The sequence below is a fragment of the Hyla sarda genome, chromosome 2, assembly GCF_029499605.1.
Source record: "Hyla sarda isolate aHylSar1 chromosome 2, aHylSar1.hap1, whole genome shotgun sequence".
In the NCBI taxonomy this organism is placed as follows: Eukaryota; Metazoa; Chordata; class Amphibia; order Anura; family Hylidae; genus Hyla; species Hyla sarda.
The window spans coordinates 190,273,496-190,294,503 of NC_079190.1; the positions used below are offsets into that span (position 1 = coordinate 190,273,496).

A 21,008-nucleotide genomic window follows, 5' to 3' on the forward strand; every position below is an offset into this window, starting at 1 on the left:
CGTAAATGTCCGAACTATAAAAAAAATATAATTAATTAAACCGCACGGTCAATGGCGTACGCGCAAAAAAATTTAAAAGTCCAACATAATGTATTTTTGGTCACTTTTTATATCATGAAAAAATGAATAAAAAGCAATCAAAAAGTCCGATCAATACAAAAATAGTACCGCTAAAAACTTCAGATCACGGCGCAAAAAATGAGCCCTCATACCGCCTCATACGCGATAAAATAAAAAAGTTATAGGGGTCAGAAGATGACAATTTTAAAAGTATAAATTTTCCTGCATGTAGTTATGATTTTTTTCGAGAAGTACGACAAAATCAAACCTATATAAGTAGGGTATCAATTTAATCGTATGGACCTACAGAATTAAGATAAAATGTACTATGTAGAAACGGAAGCCCCCAAAAGTTACAAAATGGCGTTTTTTCTTCAATTTCATGACACAATGATTTTTTTTCCGTTTTGCCGTAGATTTTTGAGGAAAATGACTAATGTCTCTGCAAAGTAGAATTGGTGGCTCAAAAAATAAGCCATAATATGGATTTTTAGGTGCAAAATTGAAGGAGTTATGATTTTTAAAAGGTAAGGAGGAAAAAACAAAAGTGCAAAAATTGAAAAACCCGTAGTCATTAAGGGGTTAAAAAAGAGATGATGCATGTAGAACAGCCATGTCAATAAGCCTGAAATACTTTCCCTGCATATGATGGCTAAACATTTCCTAATGTAAAGTTTAGTTCAGCAATACATTTTGGCACCCAATATAGGTGGTGGTAATTACACAGTTAAAAATAGTTATGGTTTTGGTATGGCCAGTTATTGTATCATAATAACTGTGTTATCTCAACAGGATCGCCCGGCCATGCAGCTGTACCAGCCAGGAGCTCGCAGTCGCATAACTACAGGATTTACAAATAAATATATAGAGGAATCACCTTACATAAAGAATGATGCAGACAACATATCTGGGAGAAGCTCAGAGAAGAGTGAACATGCTGGATAAACCACAGAACCTGAAAGAAAAGTATTTATACAAGTGCTTTGACTTTTGACTATGGACACAAGAAGCTGAAGCCAAACCACATGTTGCCTGCCTCATTCTTGCCCTGGAAAGTAAAAAAAACAAAAAAAAAAACGTTACATGCTTTCTTCTAACCCGTTTTGTGCCAAAGAGCTCCTAATAAATTGTACAACAGCCCCTTTACTGAGTTCATATTTATGTCTTAAGGAGAGAGAAAGAATACTACTAGTAGCTTTGAGCAGTCTTTTATATTCATTATGTTTATTTAAAGGGGTACTCTGGGGAAATAAAACTTATCCCCTATCCACGGGATAGGGGATAAGTCTCTTATTTCTGAAGGGTCCAACCACTGGGATCTCCTGTACAGGGGCCAGCTACTTACCCGTCCTGGGCACACTCGGGTCCCGCACTCCACACCTTTGGAAATGGGCTTCAGTGATGGCTTGCTCGGCAAGTCACCGGCTGCGCCGAACCCGGGTACCCCTTTAATGTGAAATGCTGGTAGACATTTTAGTCTGATCAAACTGAAATAGCACATACAGTTTTATACAGTAAAATTGTATTAATGTTTTTAACAACATACTTTAGCGAGGTTAGTGTTACTTATAGCCTTTCCCATATTTCTGTATGCAAGTAAATAAAACTAATACTGTACTAATTATCTGTTAACAGTCTGTGTATATATATTATTTTCTACAATAATAAGGTATCATCATTGTTTGATATTTCTGTATGCAATTTTAAAGAGCATTTACCCTTATTGAAATGAAAGAAAAAAAAACATCACAGGTAACAAAGATTTTATTCTGTTTAGCCTTTTCTTAGTAAAATAGTTTCTTCTCTCTATGATGAAGAATTACAAATACAGTATATAAGAAAAACTGTCTTGTTGCCCATGAAAGAAATTAAACTGTGTTATGATTGGTTGCTTTAGACAGTTGGAACAATCGCACCAGGCCTGACTTTGCATTTTGCACTCTGGTCAGTGAGAAATTACAGACTCGGGCCAGTCAGCAGCTGAGGCGGGGTATTTGATTTCTCCTCTGGGCGCTTGATTTTAGCTTCCCTGTCGTCCCTCAGTAGCACAAACGGGGGGGTTCCGCCCCTCTGTGAGCTAATAGGACAGAGGAATTTTTTACTATAAAAAAACAAAAAACGTAGTGAGGCACCTCCCCAAGTGCCTATATAATGCACCTGCTCACACCAGGACAGTGAGTTTTTTTCTGTCCTTGTGTGAGCTGGACGTGCTGCACCATTGTCCCGCTCCTATATGATCTATAGTTTGTTATCTTCTACACCCTGTGTGTATTTTTTTCCCTACCTGTATCTCTCAGGTTTCTTCTCAGCATTTGGCGCCATTTTCCCGGAGCCTCGGCGCCCTGTGGATTCGGCGCTGTTACGCAACGTCACCTCCGGTGACATCACCGGAAGCCGCTTCCGTTTTAGTTTTTTTTTTTGCTAGGAGCGAGACGGCGATTATTTTAGCAGCAATGGCATTTCTTCTCATTTATCTTTTGTTTTTAAGCTCTCCCCCTAGGGTTTCCTCCTATTGTTTCTTCCTTTTTAAAGCTAGTTTTCTTCCTCCCGGTTAGACCGGAAGTAGTTAGACGGAGCCTATATGTCAGCACAGTGGTGCCCTATTTAAGGCTGAGAGTTCTCCAGTTCAGTCTCTCTGAGCTGGCTGGTGTTCTGTACTACCTTTGCTGTTGTTCTGTGTCTTACCTGCCTGTTTTTTCTTTTATCCAAGCTTGTGCTTATCTTGTAGGTTTTAGGTTTCTCTCTCTCTGTTTTAATTTCTGGTTCTACTTTTTAATAATTTTATATATATATATATATATATATATATATATATTTATTTATAGATGTCATCTATGGATTCTGAGGGCTCTAGTGGCCGCAAGTACCCTAGGGGAAAATCCACACATAAAAGGAAGCATATAGAGTATTCTTCCTGTAATACTCCATTACCTGATGGATATGAATTTTCCACTTGCAATACCTGCCGTCCTCGTTTGCCTCCAAACCAGGAACCGTCCATGGAAGACATGTTTTTATGGGTGAAGGATTTTGTAGCCTCCTCTATTAAGGAGTTAAAAGACTCCTTTGCTGTAGCCCCACCGGTAGCAAAACCCCCCAGAAGGGGTGAATCTTCCACCTTAGTACTTCTGAAGAGGAGTTTAGGGTGGTAGATGAGGCGAATTCGTCATCTTCTGAGGACATAGTAGTCCAATGGAAAGAGAATTTCCCAATTGAGAAATTCCCAAAATGTATCCGAGCTGTGCAGTCGGAAGGTCTGCCTGAAGGGCAGGAAGAAACCCCTTCAACCTCAAGGGGGCCCAGAGTCTTTTCAGTTGATGACTCTCTTAAGGAGTTGATTAAGGGGGAATGGGTGAATCCAAAAAAGGCTCCTGTTATCAGCAGGCGTTTTAAAACCCTCTTTCCCCTCGATCAAACTAAGTGTAAATCTTGGATCTCTCCCCCCAAGGTTGATTTCGCTATTGCAACATTATCAAAAAGAACCATTATCCCGTCTAAGGACGGGTCCAACCTCTCCGATCCTATGGACCGCAGAATTGAAGTGACCCTAAGACGTGCATATACTACTGCTACCAGTCAGACCTCTGTTGGTTGTGCACTATTTGAGGTAATTAAAGCCATGAAATCCTGGATCTCCAGAGTTCAGGATAACATCGACTCGGGTGTAAGCCGTGAAGACTTACTAAAGTAATTTAAATACATTAATCTTGGCATAGACTAACTTAACAATGCCAATAACCAGCAGGTCAAGTTGGCGGCACGTAGTATGTCCCTGTCCTGTGCTGCCCGCAGAGCTTTGTGGATCAAACAGTGGCCCAGCGATACCTCATCTAAATACAGCCTGTGTGATTTAGAATATGTGCCTGATAAGCTCTTTGGTCCTGAATTGGACACTATAATGGAAGAGCTATCTAATAGGAAGGGGAAGAATCTTCCCGTCCCTTACCGGTCCTTTCGAGGAAAGTATTCTCAACCAAGAAGGGATCGTTCACCCCAGCGTTCCAGACCATCTAGAGGATCTTCACGTGGGAGAGGTGCCGGTTCCTCTAGAAGAGGAGCAGCTAGGGGAAAGGACCCCAAAAAACCCGAATTCTGACTACCTTCCAGTGGGCGGTCTCGCCTACTCCATTTTCTTCCTGCCTGGAGATCTACGATAAAGGATTTGTGGATATTAAACATAATCCTCAAAGGGTACTCTCCACCTCTATCCTCTCAACCTCAAGAGAGGTTCCTTGTATCTACTGTTCCCAAAGAACCAAAACAGAGAGTTCTGGAAGAAGCTATTCTGGAACTCATATCTGTTCGGGCAGTAGAATCAGTGCCTCTGTTAGAAAGAGGCAGGGGGGTTTACTCCCCAGTGTTCCTAGTCCCAAAACCAGGAGGAAATTGGAGACTCATTATAGACCTCCGCTATCTAAACAAATATATAGTAAAAAAGAGTTTTCATATGGAAACCATAAGATCAGTAAAGATGCTGCTCCAAAAGGACGACTTTATGACATCGTTGGACCTGAAAGACGCTTACTTCCATGTCCCAATCGCTGTAGAAAACAGAAGATTCCTCCGCATTGCGGTCTGGATCAGGGGGGCACTTCACCACCTCCAGTTTCGAGCACTCCCATTCGGGATCTCTACAGCCCCTTTTGTGTTTACCAAAATTATCTCATCCATGATGGCCGTTATCAGGATTCAGGGGATTCGTATAGTCCCCTACCTGGACAACTGGCTTATTTTAGCCCGATCCCAGGAGGAATCTCTTCATCAGACCAGCTTAACTCTGAATCTACTTCACAAGCTGGGGTGGGTAGTAAATATGGAAAAATCTCATCTGACTCCGGAGAGACAGAAGACTTTTCTGGGATTTCTTACAGACTCCCACAATATGAGAATATTTCTCTCCCCCACGAGGAAAGACAGAATTTCCAGGGGGTATCAATTCCTGCGAGTACCCCGCAAAATATCTCTAAGGACTCTTATGAGATTCCTAGGTCTCCTATCCTTCTCAGCAGAGGCTGTTCCATGGGCCCTTTGGCACATGAGACCTCTTCAATCCCAAATTCTCCAGTGCTGGGACCGAAAAACTTTCTCCCTGGACACACTAGTCAGACTATCTCTATCAGTGCGCAGATCCCTGAATTGGTGGAAAACACCCCAGGACGGTATGTGTCTCCTAGAACCAAGATGGCTGATTCTTACTACAGACGCCTCAGGATTAGGTTGGGGCGCTCATCTTCTATGCAGAAAGGTAGCAGAAAGATGGAGTCTAGAAGAACTTTCCCTAACCTCCAACGTGAAAAATTTAAGAGCAATCTATTATGCTCTTCTTCACTTCTATCCTCTGCTCAAGGGTCAAGCTGTCAAAATAAGGACAGACAACATGGCAGCCGTTTCTTATATAAACAAGCAGGGAGGAACAAGATCTGCTACGTTACTTCTAGAAGTAGCAAAGATCTTCAGGTGGGCAGAGGCCAGTATTCCCAGATTGTCGGCAGTTCATATCAAAGGAATAGAAAATATTACAGCAGATCGCTTAAGCAGAGACCTTACAGTTCCAGGAGAATGGACTCTCAACCGGGAAGTATTTCTTCAGATGGTGGATCTCTGGGGTCTTCCAGAGATAGACTTGATGGCAACAAGAGCCAATCGCCAAGTAGAGAAGTTCTGCTCCCTTTATCCATCAACACAGTACTTTCCAGACTGATGCAATGACGATCATCTGGGACTTCAAGCTGGCCTATATCTTCCCACCAACTTCCATGATACCCAGTGTATTGATGAAGATCAGACAGGATCAAGCCTCCGTGATAGCCACATTTTCTCGTTTTGGCCCAAGAGATCCTGGTTCTCCCAACTCATTCAGATGAGCAGAGGAGTATACTGGAAGCTTCCCCTCAGGCGGAACCTGCTGTTTCAAGGTATACAGCTTTGCCACAACCTCAGATCCTTCAACTTGACAGCCTGGAGGTTGATAGGTCTTTATTGAAAGCCAGAGGGTTTTCGGACCGTATTCTGAGCACACTATCTCACTCTAGGAGTGAGTCTACCAACAAAGCCTATGCCAGAATAAAGGGGATCTTCCACAAGTGGTGCCTTGGTAAGAACATTGATCCAGCTAATCCTTCAATTCCAGCCTTACTAGAGTTTCTCCAGGACGGGGTTGACAAGGGACTCTCTCCGAATTCCATCAAAGTTCAAATTGCAGCCTTATCAGCGTCCTTTCACAGACGGTTTTCCCAGGACTCGGTGGTCAAGTCCTTCATCAAGGCCTTGTGTCGGTTACGACCTAGAACTACTGTCCCTGTGACCCCTTGGGATCTTTCCTTGGTCCTCCAACAGTTATGTGTTCACCCCTTTGAACCTCTTCAAGAGGTGGAACTTAGGTTCCTCACCCTAAAATTAACCCTGTTATTAGCAATAACTACGGCCAAGAGAGTTGGTGAACTTCAGGCTCTGGGTGCTATAGAACCGTACACAGTTTTTCTACCTGGGAAGGTTCTAATGAGGTTCCTTCCTTCATTTATTCCGAAGGTGGCCTCCTTCGCAATTATTAACCAGATGATTTCTCTTCCTCAATTTTTTCCTGAACCTGATTCCTCTGAAGGAGAACTGGTAACCCTGGACCTGGTAAGGTGCCTTAAAATTTATCTTGAAAGAACTAAAGATTTTTGCAAGGCGGAAAATCTTTTTATTTTATACCAGGGAGCAAAGAAAGGAATTAAGGCTTCTAAGCCATCCATATCCCGTTGGATATGTGAATGTATAGGTCTTTGTTATTCTGCCAAAGGGTTATCTGCACCAGAATTTACCTAGGCTCACTCTTCTAGGTCGATTTCGACATCCTGGGCAGAACGTGGTTCTGTTGCTCTAGAGCAGATTTGTCATTCCGCAACTTGGAGCACTCCTATTACATTCCTGAAGCACTATAGAGTGACATCGTTCCTTTCTAGTGACACTTTATTTGCTAGAACTGTACTTAATTCTGCAAGGCAGGAGAGCCCTCCCTAGGGGTTATTCTTGCTATATCCCCGTTTGTGCTGCTGAGGGACGACAGGGAAGACTAAATTTTGATGTTAATTTGTTTTCCCTTAGTCTCCTCAGCAGCACAAGCATCCCTCCCTACTGTATTTTATTTTTATGGTTTACTGATACTTTATAATTTACTCACTGTCCTGGTGTGAGCAGGTGCATTATATAGGCACTTGGGGAGGTGCCTCACTACGTTTTTTGTTTTTTTTATAGTAAAAAATTCCTCTGTCCTATTAGCTCACAGAGGGGCGGAACACCCCCGTTTGTGCTGCTGAGGAGACTAAGGGAAAACAAATTAACATCAAAATTTAGTCTTAGTTCTGGTTTAAGGCCTGTTGGTTTTGGTTCAGACTTGTTACTTTGCTTTAGCCATGGCTTTTGTAGGTCTGACCAGTTTGTTTAACTTTTAGCTTAGTCATGTTTGTCTTGTGATTTGTCTGAACTCTTGGTGGTTTTTGTTCTGTCAAGTTTGTATCTGGAACCTGGACCTGTTTTGTACTATACTTTGGTATAGGTCCTGATCCAATGTCTTTTGCTTTGCCCCTATACCTGGTGTTGTTTTAATGTGTTTAGTCTTGTGCGATCCTTAACCTGTGTATCCTAATCATTATAGTGTCCTAACTTCAGATACCTTTTAGCACACCTTTATTCCTGAGTAACTTGTCACTATACATCCCCTGGTAACCTGTTTTGTAATTTCTAATACCTGCCATGTTTTGCTTCAGTCCTGAAGCTCTTAGTCAGTATGGTATATATAAATATCCTCCTGACATCTGTTTGTTACTACTTTGCATTCTTTAGTTATAAAGTATCCTGGTTCCCTGTTTGTTTGTTATAGCTTGTTAACCCTTCGTATCCTGACCTGTTTCCCTGACCTCAGTGCAACACTGTTTATTGTTTAGTCCACTGTAAGGGCTGATGCTCGGTTGTGGATCCGCTATATAGGGTGGCATGTAGGCAGGGAAAGGGGTTCTGGGTGAGCTCAGGTCGCACTATTTCCTGCCCTAAGTGATTTGTAAAATTTTGACACTTTTGTACATTTTTCCTTATGTTTTTAAAACTGTATGTGATTTGGAGCCTCTGCTGCAAAGAAGCTGTAGAGGAGAGTCTTAAAATGTCCTTTGGTTGCTTTGACAACCCCCTATTTGCTGCATCTCTTGCCACCAGTTTTCTATTTGTCTTAATTATGAACCTTTTTTGTTAAGGTATAAATGAACACTGCAATAAAAATGTTCCAATGCATTCTAAGTAGAAATGTGTTTGAGACCATAAAAAAAAATAAAAAAACATCCCAAAAAAAAAGTAATCAAAAAGACTCCAAAAAAACACTGCATATAAAAGATCACTGTTTTAAAAAATGAACCTTCATACAGTCCTGTATACAGAAAAAATAAGAAAGTTATATGGGGTCTGAATAGATTACAGACAAACTACATGTTAATTATACAGTAAAAATGTACCCTGTAAAAACAACTCCCCATCAAAAAAAAAAAAAAAGCTGCAAAATGTAAAAACATTTTTTCAATTTCCCCACAAATAAAATGTTTTTTGTTGTGCCCTACATTCTTTGGTAAAGCTAGAGCAACATCTGGAGGTCCACAGTTTGGAGATCACAGTGCAGTGGTCTCTATCTGTAGCCCTCCAGATGTTGCAAAACTGCAAATCCCAGCATGCCGAAACAGCTGTCTCGGCATGCTGGGAAAAGTAGTTGGCTGGGTCCTTAAGGGGTTAAAAGAAGGCTGCAGGGTCATAACAAAAAAGTAGCAGTATAACATTCCCATAAATAGAAGTTATTTACTATCTCTAGCATAAGGAATGTCTATATTTTAGTGTATAGCCATTATGTGGTTTACCTGCAGTGCAGGGTCTGTCTAGAACACTCAGGTCACAAACATGGAATAAAGTAGGTCCTTTATTTTTTAACACGAAGAATAAAATAAAACACACATTATGCTTATGATATATCTTGTAAATCATTTGTTACAAGTAATTCATGCACTAAAATCAAGAGACCACACACACTGAATCAAAAGGAGATATGGAAAATAATAGACATATGATTATTTACCAACATTTAGCATTTTTTTATGATTATTATCTATGATTATTTGATTGTCTCACATTTTCAATCTGTTTTCACATTATTCACGTTACTATAATTTCATAGAAACATCTCACAAGATGCTGTGTATACATACACTATGGGGGAGATTTGTCAAACCTTGTGCAAAGGAGCAGTTGTCTATAACAACCAGATTCCAGCTTTTATTTTTTTAGAGGCCTTTTTTTTTTTTTTTTTTTTTTAAACCAGAATCTGGTTGCTGTTGGCAACTGCTTCACCGTTCCTCTATGTTTGACAAATCTCCCCCTATTTTTGGGGGATATTTTTGGTCCATAAATATACCCAAAATGTCTCTTTTTTCAGCTCAGAAAATGGAAAAAAAGATCCAGTTTCTTATTTAGTTCAGTAGTACCCCCCCTAGTGCTTACACTTAAAAGTTTTACAGTGTGAATTTTTATAGCCATAATAGTAAGTGATGGGCCCTTTATTCAATTAATAGCCCTAAATAAGTTCCAAATAAAAAATACTTTTTGGGCTATAGCTTATGGTAGAGTCCAATTTGCCACAGCTGTAAAATAAGTTAAAAAAAATCCCAAAAGCTTTGATTTTAGTCTTTATTCTTAAAAAAAAAAAAAAAGGCAAAAAACAGACTTTATAGAATATCTAAAAATGTAATGTGCACATAGCCTTAAAATTATGTATATGGGCTTCTCTGTATTCATCTCCACTGATACATGAATTTTCAATAAAAAACATTAGGTATTATGCTATCTTGATTTTTAATGATTGTGTTAAAGGTGTATTCCAGGTAAAAACTTTTTTTTAAATATTTTTTTATACACTGCTCAAAAAAATAAAGGGAACACTAAGATAACACATCCTAGATCTGAATGAATGAACTAATCATATGAAATACTTTCGTCTTTACATAGTTGAATGTGCTGACAACAAAATCACACAAAAATGATTAATGGAAATCAAATTTATCAACCCGTGGAGGTCTGGATATGGAGTCACACTCAAAATCAAAGTGGAAAACCACACTACAGGCTGATCCAACTTTGATGTAATGTCCTTAAACAAGTCAAAATGAGGCTCAGTAGTGTGTGTGGCCTCCACGTGCCGGTATGACCTCCCTACAATACCTGGGCATGCTCCTGATGAGGTGGCGGATGGTCGCCTGAGGGATGTCCTCCCAGACCTGGACTAAAGCATCTGCCAACTCCTGGACAGTCTGTGGTGCAACGTGGCGTTAGTGGATGGAGCGAGACATGACTCATTCGGATTCAGGTCTGGGGAACAGAAGGGCCAGTCCATAGCATCAATGCCTTCCTCTTGCAGGAACTGCTGACACACTCCAGCCACATGAGGTCTAGCATTGTCTTGCATTAGGAGGAACCCAGGGCCATCCGCACCAGCATATGATCTCACAAGGTGTCTGAGGATCTCATCTCGGTACCTAATGGCAGTCATGCAAGCACATGGAGGGGTGTGCGGCCCCAAAAGGAATGCCATCCCACACCATTACTGACTCTCCACCAAACCAGTCATGCTAGAGGATGTTGCAAGCAGCAGAACGTTCTCCATGGTGTCTCCAGACTTTGTCACATGTGCTCAGTGTGAACCTGCTTTCATCTGTGAAGAGCACAGGGCACCAGTGGCAAATTTGCCAATCTTGGTGTTCTCTGGCAAATGCCAAACGTCCGGCACGGTGTTAGGCTGTAAGCACAACCCCAACCTGTGGACGTCGGGTCCTCATACCACCCTAATGGAGTCTTTTTCTGACCATTTGGACACATGCACATTTGTGGCCTGCTGGAGGTCATTTTGCAGGGCTCTGGCAGTGCTCCTCCTTGCACAAAGGCGGAGGTAGCGGTCCTGCTGCTGGGTTGTTGCCCTCCTATGGCCTCCTCTACGTCGCCTGATGTACTGGCCTGTCTCCTAGTAGCGCCTCCATGCTCTGGACACTTCGCTGACAGACATAGCAAACCTTGCCACAGCTCACATCGATGTGCCATCCTGGATGAGCTGCACTACCTGAGCCACCTGAGTGGGTTGTAGACCCCGTCTCATGCGACCACTATAGTGAAAGCACGGCCAGCATTCAAAAACATCAGCCAGGAAGCATAGGAACTGAGAAGTGGTCTGTGGTCACCACCTGCAGAACTACTCCTTTATTGGGGGTGTCTTGCTTATTGCCTATCATTTCCACCTGTTGTCTGTTCCATTTGCACAATAGCATGTGACATTGATTGTCTATCAGTGTTGCTTCCTGAGTGGACAGTGTGATTTCACAGAAGTGTGATTGACTTGGAGTTACATTGTGTTGTTTAAGTGTTCCCTTTATTTTTTGAGCAGTTTATATCAACTGGCTTCAGAAAGTTAAACAGATTTGTAAATTACTTCTATTAAATTTTTTTTAATCCTTCCTGTAGTTATCAGTTGCTGAAGTTGAGATGTTATTTTCTGTCTGACAACAGGGCTCTCTACTGACACCTTTGCTTGTCTCAGGAACTGTCCGAAGCATTAGAGGTTTGCTATGGGGATTTGCTCCTACTCTGGACAGTTCCTGAGACAAGCAGAGGTGTAAGCAGAGAGCCCTGTTGTCAGACAGAAAAGAACAACTCACATTCAGCAGCTGATAACTACTAGAAGGATTAAGATTTTTTAATAGAAGTAATTTACAAATCTGTTTAACTTTCTGGAGCCAGTTGATATAAAAAAAAAAGTTTTTTTTCCTGCAATACCCCTTTAGGGTACGTTCACACGTACAGAGTTCTGCGCAGATTTGATGCGCAGGATTTCAAGCTGTGTTCAGTTTACATTGAAATCTGCAGCAGAAAATCCTGTTCATCAAAACTGCGGATCAAATCTGCACAGAATACTATGCGTGTGAATAGACCATAAATGTTATTTTGTATTAAGTTGTAAAATGCTTGCTAATTTCGGGGCACGGCCATGACGTCAAGACCCCCACAGCCCGCACCCAGTGTTCGGAACAAAATGTTTTGAACGCTGGGGCAGTGAAGTTCCCACTTAATACATGACCCCCTAAGAATGTACAGTGGTCCCTCAAGTTACAATATTAATTGGTTCCAGGACGACCATTGTATGTTAAAACCATTGTATGTTGAGACCATAACTCTATGGAGACCTGGTATTTGGTTCTGAAGCCACCAAAATGTCATCCAAAAATAGGAAAAAGTGAGGATTAAAGATAAATAAGTATAACTAATATAGATAAAGCAAATCCTTACATATAATAGTAAATCACTATTTATGTAAAGGACAGGAGCTTCTTCAGGCTCCTGTACGGTACACGCAATGTCCTAAAAAGGTAATGGAGCCGCCCTTACCTGGTGTCCAAAGGAGCAGCTAACCCAGGCACAGGTAAAGAGTAGTACCGAATATGTAGTACCTCCCTTTACTGTAGGGGCACTACTAGACATCCAGTCAGTGCATGCACTTCAGTTATCAGTACAATGCCCATTCTGATCTGGTAAGTTTTTCCAGCCATTGACATGTTTCACAGATCTGGACTGTCTGTACATTGTATGTTGAGTTTAGTTACAATGGTCCAGAAAAGACCATTGTATGTTGAAACTATTGTAAGTTGAGAGATCACTATCTATTTATCAGGGTCCATTGCAGAGTATAGGTAAACTTTAGTCAAAACAGCCATGTTCTGGTTTATATTACTACATATTTTACTAAAATAATGTGTTTCTTCTTCTCCGCATCCACACTGGACCTTGTGTCCTTGTCTTTACAGAAACTGAACTGCTTTTTCTTTTAACATCATTAACACGTATTTCTGTTCTTGGCTTCATTTTTTCCCAAAATTCTTCAGTGCTGCACAGCTGTAAAAGATATACAACACTTCCATTATTGCAACAAAGAAACAAAAGTAACGATAGTGCCAGATTTATCATATGACAGACTGCAATCATACTCAATGGACTTTTCTGGCTATAATGCAATGTTCCAGGTACGATGTCCCCTTTCGTCGAAGCTACTCAGGGACTGAAAAGTGTTCCTGCTGAACAACTAGGTGTTAACCAAGTTGCCACCGAGGAACCAGTAAAACTGGTTCAGCATTCCTGCCGAAGCAGGAATGCCACAGGGCATGGCAGGGAGATGAGGAACCTGATGGCCACACACACCTCCCCTAGACCGGCAGGAGGGACACCCGGTGGGCTACCGCACCCTGACCAAATCCTAGTGTACATAAGAAGAACACAAATGTGAGCACAGTGACAAAACATGGTACTGTGTTTCACACAGTGTGATACTGCCAGAAGGCCGGAACGCTAGAGGTGAGTGCTCAGAAGAGTGAGAGAAAAAGTGCGTGCTGCGTGCCATCAGTCAAGTGGGGTCGCTACTATCAAGTGAGTTCCAGCACCCTGGGGTCACCACTCCCAGGCCACTTTTCCACCTCGGCCTGCACTCTACCAGAACCTTAGGGCGAGATCCAGAAGATACAGGTCGCTTCAGGGCCCTCCACCTGGCCATACATCTGGCCCTGGTACACCTGCACCATTCTGTGTGGTTCCCGTATCCTTCCTTGGTGGTCTTCCACACCACCAACTAACAGGAAGGTACTACACTTGATCTTACCCAAAAGGCCGAGAAGCGATAATGCTTATATCCCAACTACCCTAGACCCAGAATGAAACTCCCAATTTTTGGGTGTTGCCTCACTGTCCAGGGACAGTCCCCACATGTCCCACTTGTTACTGCAACATTCTGGTTCAATTTGAATAAATTATCCATCAGATGCAGAAGCCAATGTTACGTAGTATGATGTAAAAAAACACATGCCCATGAAGTTAAACCAAGGGAGGGGTCTACATAGTTACCCAAGTTAGTTATAGCCAAGATGGAAAAGTAAAATAGAGCGATATGATCCAAAGTGTTATCTGCATACATGTTTTTTTTTTTTTTTGTTAGCATGACTAAAAACTCTTTATAAGACAGGATGATCAGCAGTAGGAGAATGCTCTTAGATGAAAGAGGAGGCTGGATGTCAGACATCTCCACATGTAGCATATTTATAAAATTAGGAAACACATAAATAGAGTGCTTTCTATTCATTTTGGCAAAAACTGGGCACAATATATTAAATAATAAAGTGACATATCTGTGGAAAAATGTTAGTTTACATTTTACAACATCCACTGCAGTCTAATTCCTAGAAAACACCTGCAGGATAAACTACAGACTACATCCATAGATTAATACAATGAGGGGGTGTAGTTTCTAAAGTTAAGTCACCCATATGAGTTTCCACTCTGTTGGAACTACAAGTGCTGGGTTCACACTGTGTAAAACCTGGCAGATTTTTTATGCACAGATTTGGTGCAAAAATTTGGCATTATTCTGTAAAAATTTGTAGGATTAAATACAATACGCGTTGAAAGTTTTATATTGTCTAAACTCGAAAATTATGTGTTTTAGCGCTATTAGGGCTTGTTCACACGACCGTCTGTCCCCGTTTTTTTTATCCCCGTTTCAGTTCCGTTTTTGCATGCTGTAAACGGATTAAAAACAGTTTTAAAAAAATCCCATTCATGTCAATGGGATTTTTTTTACAATCCGTTTACATCCGTGTGCACCCATCTGCACTCATTTCCGTTTTTTTCATGGAAGAAAAAAACGGCACATGCAGTATTTTTTCTTCTGTGAAAACAACAGAAGAAAACATGGACATCATAATTTTAACATTGAAGTCTATGGCAAACGGATGAACCTTTAATGTCATCCGTTTGCACCCGGGTTTAAAATATCCGTAATTACATCTGAGCCTGCTCAGAAGAGGTGACATCAGCAGTCTCCTACAGTGTTGTGGGACTTCTACTACACCCATCATGGAAATAAGTCTGTTACATGATGGGAGTAGTAATTCCCCGGCTGCGGGAGTCTGCCGGTGGCTGGCGGGACTACATTAGTGTTTGTACTACTATCCCCATCATGGATCAGACTATGTTCCATGATGGGGGTAGTAGTACATGGGCTGAGGGATTGATCGCACCGAGTCTCCCATCTGAGACCCGATCCGAAGTTATTAAGAAGGGGAGCGGGCAGCATGGTCTGCAACCGTGCGATGTACACAATGTATTTTACTATCATTTTACAATCAGGGCTCCCTGCAGGGATTTTAAAATGGACAATGTATATTAAAAGTGCTGTGGGGGCAAGACATATAGCACTATATATCTAGCCCCCCAGCGCATTTATAAAGATTTAACCCCCGCCAGTGCAAAAATATATACCCCCGCAATATATATATATGTGACCCCCCACTGGCGCATGTATAATATAACCCCTGCAGTGTATATATATGTGACCCCCCGCAGGCGCATTTATAATTATATACCTCCCGCTGGCGCAATTATCAATATATACCCCCGCCAGTGCATTTATGTGACCCCCCCGCTGGCGCATATGTCATTAATGCAGCGCTATCTATGAAAAGCATTTTACCTGCCGAGCATCGCACCAGCCGCTGCCACCGCGATGCTGCTGATAGAATACTATTCATACATAGCGCTGCAGGGGCATATTATATAGAAGTGGTGTGGGGGCCAGATATATAGTATTATCTGGCCCCCACAGCACTTCTGTATAATATGCCCCTGCAGCGCTATGTATGAATGCATGGGACTTTTGTATTTATTGTGTGAACTCAGCCTTAGGCTCAGGAAATGTGACATAATGCCCAAAAACCATTTCTGCAAAATCATGATTAAAAACAAAACGCCACATGGTACTTCTTCCCACTTGCAAAGTTCCTAAAAAGTAGTTAGCGACTACAAGATGTAGTTGCAAACTACCCTTACCCACCCCATTACCCAGGGTATAATGCATATCAGATTTGTTTTTTTTTTTCCCCTGTAAAAAATGTAATTTTTAATTTTTAACGGGCTAATAAATTCTACAAAACATTTGTATTAAACTCCTTTATGTAGTTTCCAAAATAGAGTGAGTCCTTGTGTGCACACTTTAAAGGAAAACTGTCACATGTTTTGTCCCGCACTATACACGGGTACCTGTGGATAGTGCAGGAGACGCTGAACATTTTGAGTCCTACCTTGCCCGGATCCGCTGCGCCGTTCGCCCGTTATAGCTCTTTTTTGGTGTATGCAAATTAGCTGCTAACTGGCATGGGCGGGGTTACTGCCTTCAACTGGCACTGTGATGTAACCGCCGCCCGGCCCGCAGCACCGTTCGGCTAATGAATATTCATATATTGCCTTACTATCTCCGTCTCATCTCGGCCGAGTCCCGGACGATACTGCGCATGTGCAGGATTTCTCACTAAACCCGGAAGCGGGCTTCAGCACTGCTTCATTCGTCCGGAGCAGCGCTGAAGTAAGGGTGTAGGCAGTTTCATGCCTACCATTTATTTGCGAACTCATGTACAATTTGCACACACTAACCAATCACACTGTATGTTAATTAATAATGTAACTTAACTTGCCTAAGTTAATTTAAAAAAAAGAAAAGTTTGCCATCCACTCAATTCTTATTTTTTTGTGAAAATATAAATCCCATCATGTCCACACAAATCGATTTCCTGTGTGGGCATGCTGGGAGTTGTAGTTTTGCAAAACATAGCTATACTGTGTTTGGTAGTTATATATGTATCTATTTCTACCAAACATAGTATAGCTAGATTTTGCAAAACTACAACTCTCATTATGCATAGTCAGGTTTTTGTTATCCGGGCATGCTGGGAGTTGTAGTTTTGCAAAAAGCTAGCTATACTGTGTTTGGTAGTTATATGTATATATATATATATATATATATATATATATATATATATAAAACTCAACGTGTGTGTATGTGTGTGTGTATGTATGTTCCACAAAAACTTCCAAACGGCTAAAGATATTAACATGAAACTTGGCACACATGTTACTTATATGTCAACAACAAACATAGGATAGGTAATTTAACCCTTACTCACCCTCATTTGCCAGGGGCGGGGCTTATGTTTAAAGTCCCATACAACTCTATGGGAAATATATGTTACTGCATAACTTCCAAACGGCTGGAGATATTTCGATAATACTTGGTCACATGTTACTTAGTCATATCATGTTACTTGGTCATATGTCCACTTAAAATATAGGATAGTTAATTTAACCCTTAACCACCCCCATTTGTGAGGGTCGGGGTTTTTGTTTAAAGTCCCATGCAAATGACTGAGAAATGTATGTTCTCACATAACTTCCGTACGCCTGGAGATATTTCAATACCTGGTACACATATTACAGGTCGGGATATGAGGTCGAGATAGGAGGTCGAGATAGGAGGACGGGATGGTCGGGTTAGGAGGTCGGGTTAGGAGGTCGGGAAAGGAGGACGGGATAGGAGGTGGAGATAGGAGGACGGGATAGGAGGTCGGGATAGGAGGACGGGATAGGAGGTGGAGATAGGAGGACGGGATAGGGTGTTGAGATAGGAGGACGGGATATGAGGTCGGGATAGGAGGTCGAGATAGGAGGACGGGATAGAAGGCCGGGATGGGAGGTCGAGATAGGAGGTCGAGATAGGAGGTCGGAATAGGGGGTCGGGATAGGAGGACGGGATAGGAGGTTGAGATAGGAGGTCGAGATAGGACGAGATAGAAGGACGGGATAGGAGGTCAAGATAGGAGGTCAAGATAGGAGGTCGGGATAGGAGGATGGGATAGGAGGATGGGATAGGAGGATGGGATAGGAGGTCGAGATAGGACTGGATAGGAGGAATGGAAAGGAGGTTGGGATAGAAGGTCGGGATAGGAGGACAGGATATGGGGTTGGGATATGACAACAATATATGGGGATGGGATTGGAAGTCAAAAGCTTCCTCTTTTGTTGATTTTCCTCCCTAACAAGGATGAGGAAGGAAAAACCGGGCAACGCCGGGTACTCAGCTATTATATATATACATATGTGCACCCGTGTATTAGGCTGTTGTGCCGGCTATCTTTCTTTTTTCTTATATATATATATATATATATATATATATATATATATATGTATATATAAATCTCCTGATTTAAAAAATTGAAAAATAGCAGTCCTACTAGGCTAGGAAGAAAAGTATCTTTCATCGTATCTTGAAATGATCGTATGTTGGGGCCATCGTAGGTCGGGGGGGGGGGGGGGGTCACTGTATATGGATTTCTGCAAAAATATATATATATAAAACCCAATGGAGGAGAATTATCAAAACCTATCCAGAGGAAAAGTCGCTGAGTTGCTCATAGCAACCAATCAGATCGCTTCTTTCATTTTTAACAAGGCCTCTGCAAAATGAAAGAAGTGCTCTGATTGGTTGCTATGGGCAACTCAGCATCTTTTCCTCTGGACAGGTTTTAATAAATCTCCCCCAATGTGTGTGTGTATGTTCCAGCATCACTTCCAAACGGCTAAAGATATTAACATGAAACTTGGCATACATGTTACTTATATGTCAACAACAAACATAGGATAGGTGATTTAACCCTTACCCACCCCATTTGCCAGGGTCAGCATTTTTGTTTAACCTCTTCAGGACCCATGACGTATGCATACGTCATCGCACCCTGGGTCTTAAGGACCCATGACGTATGCATACGTCATGTCTCTTCCTGGTCTCCGCCGCTCACCCGGCGGAGATCGGAAGCGGATCCCTGCTGAAATCCTTCAGCAGGGATCCAGGGCAAACGCCGAGGGGGGCCATGTAGGCCCCCCATGTCGGCGATCGCCGCAAATCGCAAGGGAAATCGCCCTTGCGATCTGCGGCGCTACCGGGCTGATCGGGTCTCTGGGACCCGACCTCCCGGTAATTTTGCATGATCCCGGCTAAAGCATAGGAGCGAGGTGGCAAGCCAGCCTCCTCCGATCCCCTGCAATCTGTCAGTTAGTTAACCGACCAATCGTGGGGGGGGGGGGGGGGGGGGCGGTTCCTTCCTCCTGTCCTGCCCGGCCCCTGGAAGTCTGGAGAGGACGGGAGGAAGACCGAAGGACGCGGGACGGGGGAGTGCTGGGGCCCGGCCCCGGTACTTACCTCGTCCCTGAAGACCCGGATCCCGGCGAGGAAGATGGCGGCGACAGGTGAGTAGATCTTCAGCCGCGGTCGGGCCCTCTACAGCAATGCACGTCGCCGTAAAGCGACATGCATTGCTGTATTGGGACCCTATATACTACAACTCCCAGAATGCCCAGACAGCCCTTGGCATCTGGGCATGCTGGGAGTTGCAGTTTTGCAACATCTGGAGGTCCACAGTTTGGAGACCACTGTGCCCTTCCAGATGTTGCAAAACTACACATTCTCAGCATGCCCTTACTGTCCAGGCATGCTGGGAGTTGTAGTTCTGTAACATCTGGCCCTTCAGATGTTGCAGAACTACAACTCCCAGCATGCCTGGACAGTTTTGGCATACTGGGAGTTGTAGTTTTGCAACATCTGGAAGGGCACAGATTGGGAACCACTGTATTAGTGGTCTGCAAACTGTAGTCCTCCAGATGTTGCAAACTACAACTCCAAGCATGCTGGGAGTTGTAGTTCGGCAACATCTGGCTCTAAAGCCTACCAGCATGCCTGAGAATGTTTGGGAGTTGTGGTTTTGCAACAACAGGAGGCACACTGGTTGGGAAACATTGTCTGTTTCCTAACTCAGTGTTTCCCAACCCTTGTGCCTCCAGCTGTTGCAAAACTATAACGACCAGCATGCACTGATAGACTGTGCATGCTGGGAGTTGTAGTTTTGCAACAGATGGAGGTCCCCCCTTGTGAATGTACAGGGTACATTCACATGGGCAGGAGGCTTACAGTGAGTATCAGGCTGCAAATTTGCGATGCAGCAAATTTTGCGCGGCAGCTCAAACTCGCAGCGGGAAAATCGCTGTAATCCCCCGCCCGTGTGACTGTACCCTAAAAACACTACACTACACTACACTAATACAAAATAAAATAAAAAGTAAAAAACACTACATATACACATACCCCTACACAGCCCCCCTCCCCATCCCAATAAAAATGAAAAACTTCTGGTACGCCACTGTTTTCAAAATGGAGCCTCCAGCTGTTGCAAAACAACAACTCCCAGTATTGCCGGACAGCCGTTGACTGTCCAAGCATGCTGGGAGTTTTGCAACAGCTGGAGGCACCCTGTTTGGGAATCACTGGCGTAGAATACCCTTATGTCCACCCCTATGCAAATCCCTAATTCAGGCCTCAAATGCGCATGGCGCTCTCACTTCGGAGCCCTGTCGTATTTCAAGGCAACAGTTTAGGGTCACATATGGGGTATCGCCGTACTCGGGAGAAATTGCCTTACAAATTTTGGGGGGCTTTTTCTCCTTTCACCCCTTATGAAAAGGTGAAGTTGGGGTCTACACCAGCATGTTAGTGTAAAAAAAAAAATTTTTTACACTAACATGTTGGTGTTGCCCTATACTTTTCATTTTGACAAGAGGTAAAAGGGAAAAAAGCCCCCCAAAATTTGTAATGCAACTTCTCCCGACTACCCCATATGTGGGCGCACAGTGCTCTGGGGGCGCACAACAAGGCTCAGAAGGGAGAGTGCACCATGTACATTTGAGGTGATTTGCACAGGGGTGGCTGATTGTTACAGCGGTTTTGACAAACGCAAAAAAAAAACCCCACATGTGACTCCATTTCGGAAACTACACCCCTTACGGAATGTAATGAGGGGTGCAGTGAGAATTTACACCCCACTGGTGTCTGACAGATCTTTGGAACAGTGGGCTGCGCAAATTAAAAATTTTGTACAGCCCACTGTTCCAAAGATATGACAGACACCAGTGGGGGGTAAATGCTCACTGTACCCCTTGTTACGTTCCTCAAGGGGTCTAGTTTCCAAAAT

General features: G+C 42.7%; 2 protein-coding genes across 9 annotated transcripts in view; one reads left to right on the plus strand and one right to left on the minus strand.

Annotated features, from left to right (window-relative positions):
* The window catches only part of UPF3A (UPF3A regulator of nonsense mediated mRNA decay), a 64,506-nt gene extending 62,760 nt beyond the window's left edge, over positions 1 to 1,746 (plus strand). For 3 of the 6 annotated variants that reach the window (XM_056555996.1, XM_056555998.1, XM_056556000.1), the window contains exon 10: positions 853 to 1,746. In XM_056555996.1, the coding sequence (XP_056411971.1) occupies positions 853 to 1,005 (153 nt within the window). In that variant the 3' untranslated portion in view covers positions 1,006 to 1,746. The remainder of the gene's footprint in view (positions 1 to 852) is intronic. The other 3 variants (XM_056555995.1, XM_056555994.1, XM_056555999.1) reach the window with 3 other exon arrangements.
* Positions 1,747 to 11,788: 10,042 nt separating this feature from the next.
* The window catches only part of LOC130355627 (F-box only protein 36-like), an 83,916-nt gene continuing 74,696 nt past the window's right edge, over positions 11,789 to 21,008 (minus strand). For all 3 annotated transcript variants that reach the window (XM_056556006.1, XM_056556004.1, XM_056556007.1), the window contains one exon: positions 11,789 to 13,008. In XM_056556006.1, the coding sequence (XP_056411981.1) occupies positions 12,859 to 13,008 (150 nt within the window). In that variant the 3' untranslated portion in view covers positions 11,789 to 12,858. The remainder of the gene's footprint in view (positions 13,009 to 21,008) is intronic.